Raw genomic sequence first — 16,177 nt, 5'->3', positions numbered from 1 at the left:
CATCTTAAACACATTCTAAAAGTTTATGATTTTGCCAGATATACCAATCAAAAAAAATCTTCATGAATGCGTGTATTGTATTGCTGCACGTAACATGGAAACATAGAAATCTACAGCAGAGAAAGAAGCCATCGTGTCCGCCCCAGCCGACAAAGAGCCACACGGCCCTCGGTCAGCAACCTGAAGATTACAAATAAACCAATGAACAATGGCGGAAAGGTAAAGAGCACCCAGCCCAACTAGTCCACCTCACATAACTGCGATACCCCTTGCATCGAAACATTCTGCACTCTACCCCAATCAGAGCCATGCGATCTCCAGATAAAAACCCAGGCCAATTGGGGAAAATAAAATCTGGGAAAATTCCTCTCTGACCTATCTAGGCGATTGAGACTAGTCTAGGAGATCACCTTGGCCGTATTCGATTCCCTGCAGTGCTTACCATCATATCAGCGTCAACCAACAATAGGTTATCCAGTCTAATCCCACTTACCAGCTCTAGGTCTGTAACCCTACAGGTTGCGGCATTTTAAGTGCCCATCCAAACACCTTCTAAATGAGGTGAGGGTTTCTGCATCCACCACCCTTCTAGGCAGCGAGTTCCAGATCCCAACAACCCTCTGCGTGAAGAAGCCCCCCCTCAAATCCCCTCTGAGCCTTTCACCAACCACCTTAAAACATGCCCCCTCATAATTGACACCTCCACCAAGGGAAATAGGCCCTTGCTATCCACGATATCCAGGCCCCTCAAAATGTTGTACACCTCAATGAGGTCTCCTCTCAACCTCCTCTTTTCCAAAGAGAACAAACCCAGCCTATACAATCTGTCCTCATAGCTAAGATTCTCCATTCCAGGCAGCATCCTCGTAAAAAAGCTTTGCTAAAGTCCATATACACTATGTCGTACGCACTACCCTCATCGACCCTCCTGGTTACCTCCTCGGAAAATTCAATCAGGTTAGTCAAACATGATCTTCCCTTAACAAATTCGTGCTGACTATCCCTGATTAATCCTTGACTTTCTAAATGTAGATTTATTCTGTCCTTCAGGATTTTTTCCAATAATTTTCGCACCACTGAGGTTAGGCTACAGGCCTGTAATTACTTGGCCTATCCCTTTTTCCCTTCTTAAACAAGGGTACCACATTAGCCATCCTCCAATCCTCCAGCACCATGCCCAAATCCAAAGAGGACTGGAAAATGATGGTCAAAGCCTCTGCTATTTCCTCTTTTACTTTGCTCAACAACCTGGGATGCATTTCATCCAGGCCTGGGGACTTACCCACTTCCAAAGCTGCTAAACCCCTAAATACCTCCTCTCTCGCTATGTTTATTTCATCCAGAATTTCACACTCCTCTTCAATAGCAGTATCTGCAATGCCCCTTTCCTTTGTGAAAACAGACACAAAGTATTCATTAAGAACCCTACCAACATCTTCCGCCTCCACACAAAGATTACCCTCATGGTCTCCAATAGGCCCCACCCTTTCTTTAGTTATCCTCTTGCTCATAATATATTTATAGAACATCTTTGGGTTTTCCTTAATTTTACTTGCCAAGAATTGTTCATGCTCTCTCTCAGCATTCCTAATGTTCTTTTTAATATTACCTCTAAACTTTCTATATTCCTCTAGAGATTCTACAGTATTTAACTGTCGGTACATGACATAAGCTTCCCTTTTTTTCTTTATCCTCCCCGGTAAGTCCCTAGATAACCAGGAGGCTCTGGAATTGTCATCCCCACCCTTTTTCTGTAAGGGCACATGTTTGACCTGAACCTTCCGAATCTCCTCCTTGAATGCCTCCCACTAGTCCGACACTCATTTACCTACAAGTAGCTGTTTCCAGTCCACTGTGGTCAAATCACTTCTCAACTTAGCAAAGTTAGCTTTTCCCCAATTTGGGACTTTTATTCCTGGTCTATCCTTGTCCTTAACTACCTTGAATCTGACTGAATTATGATCACTGGCACCCAAGTGCTCTCCCACTGATACCCCTTCCACCTGCCCAGCTTCATTCCACAAAAGTAAATCCAGAACCACCCCCTCTCGTGTTGGGCTTGTTACATACTGACTAAAAAAGTTCTCTTGAATGTATTTTAAGAATTCCTCACCCTCTATACCCTTCACACTATATTTGTCCCAATCAATATTAGGATAGTTGAAATCCCCTACTATTACTGCCCTATGTTTTTTGGTCCTCTATCTCCCTCCCACTGTTTGGGGGTCTATAATACACGCCCAGCAGTGTGATCGCCCCTTTTTTATTTTTCAGTTCGACCCACATGGCCTCATTTGATGATCCCTCTAACATATCATCCCTCCTCACAGCTGTAATAGTTTCTTTGATCAATACTGCAACCCCTCCTCCTTTTTACCTCCCTCTCTGACCTGTCTAAAAATCCTGTCACCAGGAATATTGATCTGCCAAACCTGCCCCTCTTTCAGCCATGTTTCTGTAATGGCTATAATGTCATACTCCCAAGTGTCTACCTGTGCTCTCAGCTCATCCGCCTTATTCGCTATACTCCTTGCATTAAAGTATACACCATTTAGCACAGGAAGACCTCCTTGATTACTGCTTACTAACCCTTGTTTCCTCTGTCTTACAGATTCACTTTCTACATTCTTGCTATCCAATTTCTGCTTTACTTCCTTCCCTATTGAATTTGTTCTCAGGTTCCCATCCCCCTGCCAAGCTAGTTTAAACTCTCACCAACAGCACTAGCAAATCTCCCCACGAGGATATTGGTCCCGGCGCTGTTGAGGTGCAACCCGTCCGGCTTGTACAAGTCCCATCTCCCCCAGAAGCGGTCCCAATGCCTCAGGAATTTAAAGCACTCCCTCCTACACTAACTCTCCAGCCACTCGTCCGTCCTCTCTAACCTTCTATTCTTATACTCATTAACACGTGGCACTGGTGGTAACCTGGAGATTACTACTTTTGAGGTCCTACCTTTTAATTTTTCTCCTAGCTCCCTGAATTCTGACTGCAGGATTCTGCCTCTGTCATTGGTCCCGATATGGACCATGACCTCTAGCTGTTTACCGTCTCCCCCCAGGATGCCCTGCGTCCGCTCTGTGACATCCTTGACCCTGGCACCAGGGAGGCAGCATACCATCCTGGAGTTGCCTCTACGGCCGCAGAAACGCCTTTCTATTCCCCTAATTAATGAATCCCCTATCACTAGGGCTCTTTTATTCTTCGTCCCTCCCCCCTGGGCAGCTGAGCCTCCCATGGTGCCTTGGACTTGGCTCTGGCTGCACTCCCTGAGGCACCATCGCCCTCACTGATGCTCAAAAACGAATATCGGTTGGAAAGCGATATGGACTCTGGGGGGATTCCTGTACTATCTGCCTAACGTTGTTCCCCAGTCTGGTGGTCACCCACATCCCCTCTGCTTGCATGCTTTTAAGCTGCGGGTGACCACCTTCTGAAACGTGCCATCCATGTAGCTCTCAGCCTCGCGGATGCACTGCATTGACTCCAGCCGCCGCTCAAGCTCCGAAATGTGGAGCTTGAGTGGTTGAAGCTGGAGACACCTCCTGCACACATCATTGTCTAGGCCGCACAAAGCGTCCAGGACTTCCCACATGCCGCAGGATGTGCACTCCACAGGACTGAGTTGCCCTGCCATCCCTCTAATTAGACTTAGCTGATTAAAAAGAAAAGAGAGAGAGATACTTACCAATCAAACCACTTACCTGCCCGGATGAGGGCTGTGAGCTCCTCACCAGAAGTGAATTCCTCGCCGGTCTCCGGCCCTCCCGATCCTCGGACTCCTGACCTCTTGGACCTCCGGAACTCATGGAGCTCCCGAACTCACGGACCTCTCTGGCCTCCCGAACTCACGGACCTCCAGAACTCACGGACCTCTTGGGCCTCCGGAACTCACGGACCTCTCGGGCATCCCCAACTCACCGAACTCTCGAGCATCCTGAGTTCACGATCTCGGAGGGGGTTGTGAGACTGAAGGAGATTACAGAGATAGCAAGAGGCGAGGCCATGGAGGGATTTGTAAAGAAATATGAAAATTTTGAAATCGAGGAGTTGCTTAACGGGGAGCCAATGTAGGTCAACGAGCATGGGTCATAAGAACATAAGAAATAGGAACAGGAGTAGGCCATACGGCCCCTCGAGCCTGCTCCGCCATTCACTAAGATCATGGCTGATCTGATCATGGACTCGGCTCCACTTCTCCGCCCGCTCCCCATAACCTCTTCTCCCCTTATCGTTTAAGAAACTGTCTATTCCTGTCTTAAATTTATTCAATGTCCCAGTTTTTACAGCTCTCTGAGGCAGCGAATTCCACAGATTTACAACCCTCTGAGAGAAGAAATTTCTCCTCATTTCTGTTTTTAATGGGCGGCCCCTTATTCCAAGATCATGCCCTCCTAGTTCTAGTTTTCCCCATCAGTGGAAACATCCTCTCTGCATCCACTTTGTCAAGCCCCCTCATAATCTTATACGTTTCGATAAGATCGCTTTTCATTCTTCTGAACTCCAATGAGTAGAGGCCCAACCTACTCAACCTTTCCTCATAAATCAATCCCCAGAATCAACCTAGTGAACCTTCTCTGAACTGCCTCCAAAGCAAGTATATCCTTTCGTAAATATGGAAACCAAAACTGCACGCAGTATTCCAGGTGTGGCCTCATCAAAACCTTATATAGCTGTAGCAAGATTTCCCCTGCTTTTATACTCCATCCCCATTGCAATAAAGGCCAAGATACCATTGGCCTTCCTGATCACTTGCTGTACCTGCATACTATCCTTTTGTGTTTCATGCACAAGTACCCCCAGGTCTCGCTGTACTGCGGCACTTGGCAATCTTTCTCCATTTAAGTAATAATTTGATATGTGGCCGGACCCTTATTGCAGGGTCAAATATGACACCTAGGTTGTGATCAGTCTGGTTCAGCCTCAGACAGATGCTAGGGAGAGGGATGGAGTCGGTGGCTGTGGAACGCAGTTCGTGGCGGGGACAGAAAACAATGGCTTTGGTCTTCCCAATATTTAATTGGAGAAAATGTCTGCTCATCCAGAACTGGATGTCGGACAAGCAGTCTGATAATTTAGAGACCGTGAAGGGGTCGAGAGAAGTGGTGAGGTAGAGCTGGGTGTCACCAGCGTACATGTGGAAACTGACGCTGTGTTTCCGGATGATGTCGCCAAGGGGCAACATGTAGATGAGAAATAGGAGGGGCCAAGGATAGATCCTTGGGGGACACCAGAGGTAACGATGCGGGAGTGGGAAGAGAAGCTATTGCAAGTTATTTTTTGGCTACGATTAGATAGATAAGAATGGAACCAGGCGAGTGCAGTCCCACCCAGCTGGACGGTGTTGGAGGAGGATGGAGTGGTCAACTGTGTCAAAGGCTAATAGAAGTCTTTCAAATTATGTTTCCGCTTGTGGTAAAGAGCAAAACTAGAGGCCGTTATTATAAGATAATCACCAAGAAATCAAAAAGGTAATTCAGAAGAAACTTCTTTACCCAGAGAGCGGTGAGAATGTGGAACTCGCTGCCTCAGGGAGAGGTTGAGGTGAATAGTATCGATACATTTAAGGGGAGGCTGGACAAGCCAATGGGGGAGAAGGGAATAGAGGGTTATGCTGATAAATGAGGAAAGATGGGAGGAGGCTCGAGTGGAGCATAGACTGTTTGGGCCGAATGGCCTGTGCTGTATATTCTATGCAATTCTATGTACTTGAAGGGAAAAAAGTTACAGGGCTATGGGTGAAGAGCAGGGGACTGGGATTAATTGGAGAGCTCTGCCAAAGACCAGCCTTCTGTGCCATACCATTCTTTCATTGTATGATTTTGAATTTATATTTTCTATTACTCCTCCTCGGCTCCATGCTTACAGTTAGCTGACAGCACTCATCACATTTTGGCAACAGTAATGTTCCCATTTATTTTGGAATATTATAAGATGGATTTTACTGTGACTTTAGAACCAGCAACCATGAGAGCTAACAATTATAATAATGTTACAGCTGTGTCGGCAACACCGGAAACGGCCTCAAAAGAATAGCGAAGAATTGAATGGAATCTGCACGGTCCTATCTTCAGAACTACAAGAAAAATATTCCTTTGAACCTGCCTCATTGGGTGTGTATAAATCGGTTCAGTTCCTATCTCTCTTGTGTATTGATGAATGATTATACTCAAATGGTTCTGGGCTCTCTTGGCTATTAATTGTGTTGGAGAGTCAGCATTCTCAGCCCTGCCATTGTGTGGAAGGATCAGGACAGAGGGGAAGCATCAGAGTCAAACTGAATCACTTGCACACCCCCTGGATTAGTAGCTCATGTGAAGAGTTCATAGAATCATAGAAATTTACAGCACAGAAGGAGGCCATTTTGGCCCATCGTGTCCGTGCCGGTCGACCAAGAGCTATCCAGCCTAATCCTACTTTCCAGCTCTTGGTCCATAGTCCAGTAGGTTACGGCACTTTAAGTATTTTTTAAATGTGGTGAGGGTTTCTGCCTCTACCACTTTTTCAGGTAGTGAGTTCCAGACCCCCACAACCCTCTGGGTGAAGACATTTCCCCTCATATCCCCTATAACCCTCCCCCCAATTACTTTAAATATATGCTCCCTGTTTGTTGACCCCTCTGCCAAGGGAAACTGGTCCTTCCTATCTACTCTATCCAGGTCCTCAAAATTTTATACACCTCAATCAGGTCTCCTCTGTTCCAAAGAAAACAGACCCAGCATCTCCAATCTTTTCTCATAGCCAAAATTCTCCAGTCCAGGCAACATTTTTGCAAATCTCCTCTGTACCCTCTCCAGTGCAATCATATCTTTCCTGTAATGTGGTGATCAGAACTGCACGCAGTACTCCAGCTGTGGCCTAACCAGTGTTTTATACAGTTCAAGCATAACCTCACTGCTCTTGTATTCCATGCCTTGACTAATAAAGGCAATTATTCCATATGCCTTCTGAAACACCTTATCTACCTGGCCTGCTACCTTCAGGGATCTGTGGACCTGCACTCCAAGGTCCCTTTGTTCCTCTGCACTTTTCAGCATCTTATCAGTTAATGTGTATTCCCTTGCCTTGTTAGACCTCCCCAAATGCATTACTTCACACTTACTCGGATTGAATTCCATTTGCCACTGTTCTACCCACTTGACCAGTATATTGATATCTTCCTGCAGTCTGCAGCTTTCTTCTTCATTATCAACCACACAGCCTATTTTAGTGTCATCTGCAAACTTCTTAATCATAACCCCAACATTTAAGTCCAAGTCATTGATATATACCACAAAAAGCAAGAGATCCAGCACTGAGCCCTGCGGAACCCCACTGGAAACATCCTTCCAGTCACAAAAACACCCGTCAATCATTACCCTTTGCTTCCTGCCTCCGAGTCAATTTTGGATCCAACTTGCCACTTTGCCTTGGATCCCATGGGCTTTTAATTTCGTGACCAGTCTGCCATGTGGGACCTTATCAAAAGCTTTGCTAAAGTCCATATGCACTACATCATACACACTGCCCTCATCAACCCTCCTGGTTATCGCCTCGAAAAATTCAATCAAATTAGTCAGACACGACCTTCCCTTAACAAATCCATGCTGACTGTCCTTGATTAATCCATGTATTTCCAAATGAAGATTTATCCTGTCCCTCAGGATTTTTTCCAATAATTTTCCCACCACTGAGGTTAGGCTGACTGGCCTGTAATTACTCGGTCTATCCCTTCCTCCCTTTTTAAACAAAGGTTCAACATTTGCAGTCCTCCAGTCCTCTGCATCACATCTGTAGCCAGAAAGGATTGGAAAATGATGTTCAGAGCCTCTGCTATTTCCTATTTTGCTTCTCTTAACAGACTACGATACATTTCATCCGAGCCTGGGGATTTATCCACTTTCAAAGCTGCTAAGCCCCTTAATACTTCCTCTCTCACTTTATTTCACACTCCTTCTCCCTCATTGCAAAATCTGCATCGCCCCTCTCTTTTGTGAAAACAGATGCAAAGTATTCATTATGAACCATACCCACATCTTCTGCCTCCACACGCACATTTTCTTTATGCTCTCTAATAGGCCCCACTCTTTCTCTACTTATCCTCTTGCTCATAATGTATTTATAAAACATCTTTTGGTTTCCCCTGATTTTACTTGCCAACATTCTTTCATGCTCTCTCTTTGCTTTCCTGATATCTATTTTAATTGCACCACTTATACTCCTAGAGTTTCTGCAGTATTGAGTTCCCAGTATCTATCATAAGCTTCCCTTTTTTTCTTTGTTACCCTGTATGTCCCTTGATATCTAGGGAGCTCTAGGTTTGTTGGCCCCATCCTTTTTTTAAGGGATCATACTTGCTCTGTACCCTCAGGATCTCCTCCTTGAATGCCTCCCACTGCTCTGACACTGACTCACCATCAAGTAGCCGTTTCAGGTCCACTTTGTCCAAATCCCATCTCAGCAATAATTGGCTTTACCCCAATTGAGCACTTTTATTCCTGGTTCCCCTTTGTCCTTTTCCATAACTACCCTAAATCTTACTGAATTATGATCACTAGCACCAAAATGCCCTTCCACCTGCCCCTCTTCATTCTGCAAAACCAAGTCCAGAACCACCCCCTCCCTTGTTGGGCTTGTTACATACTGGCGAAAGAAGTTCTCCTGAATGCATTTTAGGAATTCCGCACCCTCTGTACCATTCACACTATCTTTTTAGGGTAGTTGAAATCCCCCACTATTACAGCTCTATAGTTTTTGCACTTCTCAGCAATTTGCCCACATATTTCTTCTTCTATCTCCCTCTGACTGCTGGGGATCTATAGTACACTCCCTGCAGTGTGATCGCCCCTTTTCTGTTCTTCAATTCAACCCATACGGCCTTGTTTGATGATCCCTCCAACATATCATCCCTTCTCACAGCTGTAATTGTTTCTTTAATCAATAATGCGACCCCCCCTCCTTTTTTACCCCCTCTCTATCCCGTCTGAAAACCCTGTAACCAAGAATGTTCAGCTGCCATTCCTGCTCTCCTTTCAGCCATGTCTCCGTAATGGCTGCAATATCATACTCCCAAGTGTCAATCTGTGCTCTCAGCTCATCTGCCTTATTCCATGTACTCCTTGCATTGAAATATATACCATTTAGTATTGCCAAACTCTCCTGTTGTCTATTTTCCAGCCCTTGTTTCCTCTGTCTTCCAAATTCACTTTCTACTTCTACTTCTCTGCTGCCCAATTCCAGCTTTGCTTCTCTCCCCACTGAATCTATTCTCAGGTTCCCATCCCCCTGCCAAGCTAGTTTAAACCCTCCCCAACAGCACGAGCAAAACCTCCCATTTGTTAATCTGTTTCTCCCTCTTTCATAGAATCATAGAATGATACAGCACAGAGCTGTCCGTATAATCCCACTCCCCTACTCTTTCTCCACAACACTGTCATTTTTTTCCTTTTCAAGTATTTATCCAATTCCCTTTGAAAGTTATTAATGAATCTGCTTCCACCGCCCTTTCAGGCAGTGCATTCCAGGTCATAACTCACTGAGTTATTCCCCCCTCCCCCCTCCTCATGCCACCTCTGGTTCTTTAGCCCATCATTGCAGGCGTTCCTCACGGCAGTTTTCTGTGTCCAGCCATCTTGAGCTGCTTCATCAATGACCTTCCCTCCATCATAAGACCGGAAGTGGGGATGTTTGCTGATGATTGCATAGTGTTCAGTTCCATTTGCAACTCCTCAGATAATGAAACAGACCATGCCCGCATCCAGCAAGATCTGGACAACATTCAGGCTTGGGTTGATAAGTGGCAAGTAATATTCACGCCACACAAGTGCCAGGCAATGACTATCTCCAACAAGAGAGAGTCTAACCACCACCTCTTGACATTCAGTGGCATTACCATCATCAAATCTCCCACCATCAACATTTTGGGGTCACCATTGACCAGAAACTTAACTGGACCAGCCACATAAATACTGTGGCTACAAGAGCAGGTCAGAGGCTGGGTATTCTGCAGCAAGTGTCTCACCTCTTGACTCCCAAAAGCCATTCCGCCACCTTCAAGGCACAAGTCAGGATGGAATACTCTCCACTTGCCTGGATGAGTGCAGCTCCAACAACACTCAAAAAGCTCAACACCATCCAGGACAAAGCAGCCGCTTGATTGGCCCCCCATCCACCACCTCCAACATTCACTCCCTCCACCACCGGCGCACCGTGGCTGCAGTGTGCACCATCTACAAGATGCACTGCAACAACTCGCCAAGGCTTCTTCAGCAGCACCCAAGCCATGACCTACACCACCTAAAAGGACAAGGGCAGCAGGCGCATGGGAACACCATCACCTGCAAGTCACACACCATTCTGACTTGGAAATATATGAATATATCGCCATCCTTTCATCGTCGCTGGGTCAAAGTTTTGGAACTCCCTCCCAACACCAATGTGGGAGCACTTTCACCACACCGACTGCAGCAGTTTAACAAAGCAGCTCACCACCACCTTCTCGAGGGCAATTATGGATGGGCAATAAATTCTGGCTTTGCCAGTGACATCCACATTCTGTGAATAAATAAAAAGAAAATGACCTTTCAGATAACAATTGCCCTAGTGCGTTTCCACCATATTTGGTTTTATCAGATTTACCATATTTTCAACTTATCTTCCTCCATCAGGTATCAGCGTAATGGACAGAATAGAATGGGGGGTGATTCTGGAAAGGGACATTCAACAGCCTGAATTGTGGTTCATATTAGAACTAATGACATAGTAAAGGGCAGGAATGTAGGTTCTATAAAGGGAGTTTGAGCAGTCTGAGGTAGTTAGCTCTGGCATGGCTAAAATAGTGCTGTACCTTAGGGTGAATAGGAGAGAAGGTATGGAGAATTATAGCAAAAGAAAAAAAAGACTTGCATTTATATAGTGCCTTTCATGGCCACAGGACATCCCAAAGTGCTTTACAGCCAATGAAGTACTTTTTGAAGTGTAGTCACTGTTGTAATGTAGGAAATGAAAGAAAGAATAAGAAGTAATAGAACAGAAAAGGGTACTAAGGAGTGTAAAAGAGGCAGGGCCCAGTGAATATATGTGAATATGCAGTGCATCTGAGTTAAAGTCAGCGAGCTGGAATGGAAGGACTATATTACAGAATTATACAAGTTTTCAGCACAGGAGGCCATTTGGCCCATTGCATCTATGGCCTCTTTCTAAAAGTGCTTATTCCCATTTCTTTGCCTTTTCTCATACTTTTTAAAACATTTTTATTTCAAATATCTATCCACTTCTCTTTTGAAAGCGCTTCTGGGTTTGCCTCCACTACTGTTTGTTTCTAGCAGGGTGTTCCATCTCCTCCCAACCCTCTTAACCTCTTCCTTTACTCTTTTGGTGATGACTAAATTTATGCTCTCGAGTTACTGACTCAACAATGAGTGGAAAGACATTTGCTCTATTTACCTCATGAATACCCCTCAAAGTTTTGAACACCTCTATTCCAATCTCTTCTCGCCCTTCTCTGTTCTTCTCTGCTCCAGTTCAAGCAGGTAGCTGCAGTTCAGGAGGTGGCACCTATTTAGGCCCAATGGTCAAATGGCCGCCTGCGCTGCTGTCATTTTATGTTTTTACTGAGATTTTATATGTTATTTAACTGTGTTAACTTTTGATTGAGATTATGGAAAATATATAATAAAAGAACTTTCCTGTTTTTGTTGTAGCGGAATTCAGTGTTGGGAATAACAGCAGCAGCAACAACAACAACAACAACAAATTGGAAGGACATGAAGAGTTCGCAAGTAAAATTCTCAGCTTTTTTCCTTAGATCTCAGTCAATCTGCAATGATGTTTCCACTAAGCAGCTTTATTATTATAAAAAGTTGAAAGGGGGATGAAGAATGGGATGTTGTGGCAGATTAAGGTGTGAGCCTGCCCTCTAACTCCATGGTGTCCCAGAGCCTCTGCAATCATCATCATTTCGTCAAACGTTGCAGTGTCTGAACCGGGACCAAGGTCCAGGTCGAAAGTTCACCTCTTCATGAGGCCAGACCCTAGCAATAAAAAATAAGGATGTATACTGGGGTTTTCCTCATTCTTTAAATGCTGGCCCACGCCTAAGTTCCATTGCTGGGAACATGCAACAAAACAAAGATATATGTGAGAATCACCCATCCGTTCCATCCAGAGCTCCTGTATGGTTATCTAAAAAAAAAATAGGTGCAGGAGTAGGCCATTCGAACCTTCGAGCCTGCACCGCCATTCAATGAGTTCATGGCTGAACATGCAACTTCAGTACCCCATTCCTGCTTTCTCTCCATACCCCTTGATCCCCCAAGTAATAAGGACTACATCTAACTCCTTCTTGAATATATTTAGTGAATTGGCCTCAACAACTTTCTGTGGTAGAGAATTCCACAGGTTCACCACTCTCTGGGTGAAGATGTTTCTCCTCATCTCAGTCCTAAATGGCTTACCCCTTATCCTTAGACTGTGACCCCTGGTTTTGGACTTCCCCAACATTGGGAACATTCTTCCTGCATCTAACCTGTCGAAACCCATCAGAATTTTAAACGTTTCTATGAGATCCCCTCTCATAGTTCTGAACTCCAGTGAATACAAGCCCAGTTGATCCAGTCTTTCTTGATATGTCAGTCCCGCCATCCCGGGAATCAGTCTGGTGAACCTTCGCTGCACTCCCTCAATAGCAAGAATGTCCTTCCTCAAGTTAGGAGACCAAAACTGTACACAATACTCCAGGTGTGGCCTCACCAAGGCCCTGTACAACTGTAGCAACACCTCCCTGCCCCTGTACTCAAATCCCCTCGCTATGAAGGCCAACATGCCATTTGCTTTCTTAGCCGCCTGCTGTACCTACATGCCAACCTTCAATGACTGATGTACCATGACACCCAGGTCTGGTTGCACCTCCCCTTTTCCTAATCTGTCACCATTCCGATAATAGTCTGTCTCTCTGTTTTTACCCCCAAAGTGGATAACCTCACATTTATCCACATTATACTTAATCTGCCATGCATTTGCCCACTCACCTAACCTATCCAAGTCACTCTGCAGCCTCATAGCATCCTTCTCGCAGCTCACACTGCCACCCAACTTAGTGTCATCTGCAAATTTGGAGATACTACATTTAATCCCCTCGTCTAAATCATTAATGTACAACATAAACAGCTGGGGCCCCAGCACAGAACCTTGCGGTACCCCACTAGTCACTGCCTGCCATTCTGAAAAGTACCCATTTACTCCTACTCTTTGTTTCCTGTCTGCCAACCAGTTCTCAATCCACGTCAGCACACTACCCCCAATCCCATGTGCTTTAACTTTGCACATTAATCTCTTGTGTGAGACCTTGTCGAAAGCCTTCTGAAAGTCCAAATACACCACATCGACTGGTTCTCCCTTGTCCGTTCCACTGGAAACATCCTCAAAAAATTCCAGAAGATTTGTCAAGCATGATTTCCCTTTCACAAATCCATGCTGACTTGGACCTATCATGTCACCTCTTTCCAAATGCACTGCTATGACATCCTTAATAATTGATTCCATCATTTTACCCACTACCGAAGTCAGGCTGACTGGTCTATAATTCCCTGTTTTCTCTCTCCCTCCTTTTTTAAAAAGTGAGGTTACATTGGCTACCCTCCACTCAATAGGAACTGATCCAGAGTCTATGGAATGTTGGAAAATGACTGTTAATGCACCCACTATTTCCAAGACCACCTCCTTAAGTACTCTGGGATGCAGACCATCAGGCCCTGGGGATTTATCGGCCTTCAGTCCCATCAATTTCCCCAACACAATTTCCGACTAATAAGCATTTCCCTCAGTTCCTCCTTCTTACAAGACCCTCTGACCCCTTTTATATCCGGAAGGTTGTTTGTGTCCTCCTTAGTGAATACCGAACCAAAGTACTTGTTCAATTGGTCTGCCATTTCTTTGTTCCCAGTTTTGACTTCCCCTGATTCTAACTGCAGGGGACCTACGTTTGTCTTTACTAACCTTTTTCTCTTTACATATCTGTACAAGCTTTTGTTGTCCATTTTAATGTTCCCTGCAAGCTTCCTCTCATACTCTATTTTCCCTGCCCTAATCAAACCCTTCGTCCTCCTCTGCTGAGTTCTAAATTTCTCCCAGTCCCCGGGTTCGCTGCTATTTCTGGCCAATTTGTATGCCACTTCCTTGGCTTTAATACTATTCCTGATTTCCCTTGATAGCCACGGTTGAGCCACCTTCCCTTTTTTATATTTGCACCAGACAAAGATGTACAATTGTTGTAGTTCATCTATGCGATCTCTAAATGTCTGCCATTGCCCATCCACTGTCAACCCCTTAAGCATCATTCGCCAATCTATCCTAGCCAATTCATGCCTCATACCTTCAAAATTACCCTTCTTTAAGTTCTGGACCATGGTCTCTGAATTAACTGTTTCATTCTCCATGCTAATGTAGAATTCCACCATACTATGGTCACTCTTCCCCAAGGGGCCTCGCACAACGAGATTGCTAATTAATTCTCTCTCATTACACAATACCCAGTCTAAGATGGCCTCCCCCCTAGTTGGTTCCTCAACATATTGGTCTAAAAAACCATCCCTTATGCACTCCAGGAAATCCTCCTCCACCGTATTGTTTCCAGTTTGGTTAGCCCAATCTATATGCATATTAAAGTCACCCTTGATAACTGCTGCATCTTTATTGCATGCACCCCTAATTTCCTGTTTGATGCCCTCCCCAACATCACTACTACTGTTTGGAGGTCTGTACACAACTCCCACTAGCGTTTTCTGCCCCTTGGTATTCTGTAGCTCCACCCATACCGATTCCACATCATCCAAGCTAATGTCTTTCCTTATAATTGCCTTAATTTCCTCTTTAACCAGCAACGCCACCCCGCCTCCTTTTCCTTTCTGTCTATCCTTCCTAAATGTTGAGTACCCTTGGATGTTGCGTTCCCAGCCTTGGTCACCCTGGAGCCATGTCTCTGTGATGCCAAACACATCGTATCCGTTAACTGCTATCTGCACAGTTAATTCGTCCACCTTATTCCGAATACTCCTCGCATTGAGGCACAGAGGCTTCAGGCTTGCCTTTTTAACACACTTAGACCCTTTAGAATTTTGCTTTAAAGTGGCCCTTTTTGTTTTTTTGCCTTGGATTTCTCTGCCCTCCACTTTTATTCATCTCCTTTCTGTCTTTTGCTTCTGTCTCCAATTTGTCTTCCTCTGTCTCCCTGCATTGGTTCCCATCCCCCTGCCATATTAGTTTAACTCCTCCCCAACAGCACTAGCAAACACTCCTCCTAGGACATTGGTTCCGGTCCTGCCTAGGTGCAGACCGTCCGGTTTGTACTGGTCCCACCTCCCCCAGAACCGGTTCCAATGTCCCAGGAATTTGAATCCCTCCCTGCTGCACCACTGCTCAAGCCACGTATTGATCTGCGCTATCCTGCGATTCCTACTCTGACTAGCACGTGGCACCGGTAGCAATCCCGAGATTACCACTTTTGAGGTCCTACTTTTTAATTTAGCTCCTAGCTCCTTAAATTCGTCTCGTAGGACCTCATCCCGTTTTTTACCTATATCGTTGGTACTAATGTGCACCACGATAACTGGCTGTTTACCCTCCCTTTTCAGAATGTCCTGCACCCGCTCCGAGACATCCATGACCCTTGCACCAGGGAGGCAACATACCATCTCGGTTGCGGCCGCAGAATCGCCTATCTATTCCCCTTACAATTGAATCCCCTATCACTATCGCTCTCTCACTCTTTTTCTTGCCCTCCTGTGCAGCAGAGCCAGCCACGGTGCATGAACTTGGCTGCTGCCCTCCCCTGATAAGTCATCCCCCTCAACAGTACTCAAAGCGGTGTATCTGTTTTGCAGGGGGATGACCGCAGGGGATCCCTGCATTACCTTCCTTGCACTGCTCTTCCTGTTGGTCTTCCATTCCCTATCTGGCTGTTCACGTCATTCTCAGCATCGTGGATGCTCCAGAGTGAATCCACCTTCAGCTCCAATTCCGCAACGCGGTCCATCAGGAGCTGGAGGCAGATACACTTCCCGCACACGTAGTCTTCAGGGACACCGGAGGCGTCCTTGATTTCCCACATAGTACAGGAGGAGCATAACACGTGTCTGAGCTCTCCTGCCATGACTTAACCCTTAGATTAACTTAAATTGGCAACAACAGTGTTAAAAGTTAC

At 45.4% G+C, this 16,177-nt stretch overlaps 1 protein-coding gene across 2 annotated transcripts in view; it reads left to right on the top strand.

Moving 5' to 3' along the window:
• The window catches only part of LOC139226240 (integrin alpha-E-like), a 244,876-nt gene that overhangs the window by 64,911 nt on the left and 163,788 nt on the right, over positions 1-16,177 (top strand). For both annotated transcript variants that reach the window (XM_070856861.1, XM_070856862.1), the window contains 2 exons: positions 5,999-6,113; positions 11,682-11,759. In XM_070856861.1, coding sequence (XP_070712962.1) covers positions 5,999-6,113; positions 11,682-11,759 — 193 coding nt within the window. The remainder of the gene's footprint in view (positions 1-5,998; positions 6,114-11,681; positions 11,760-16,177) is intronic.

This window comes from Pristiophorus japonicus, chromosome 16 (genome assembly GCF_044704955.1).
Source record: "Pristiophorus japonicus isolate sPriJap1 chromosome 16, sPriJap1.hap1, whole genome shotgun sequence".
NCBI lineage: Eukaryota > Metazoa > Chordata > Chondrichthyes > Pristiophoridae > Pristiophorus > Pristiophorus japonicus.
Note: the sequence above shows the minus strand (reverse complement) of the source record. Positions and strands in the feature narration are given on the sequence as shown.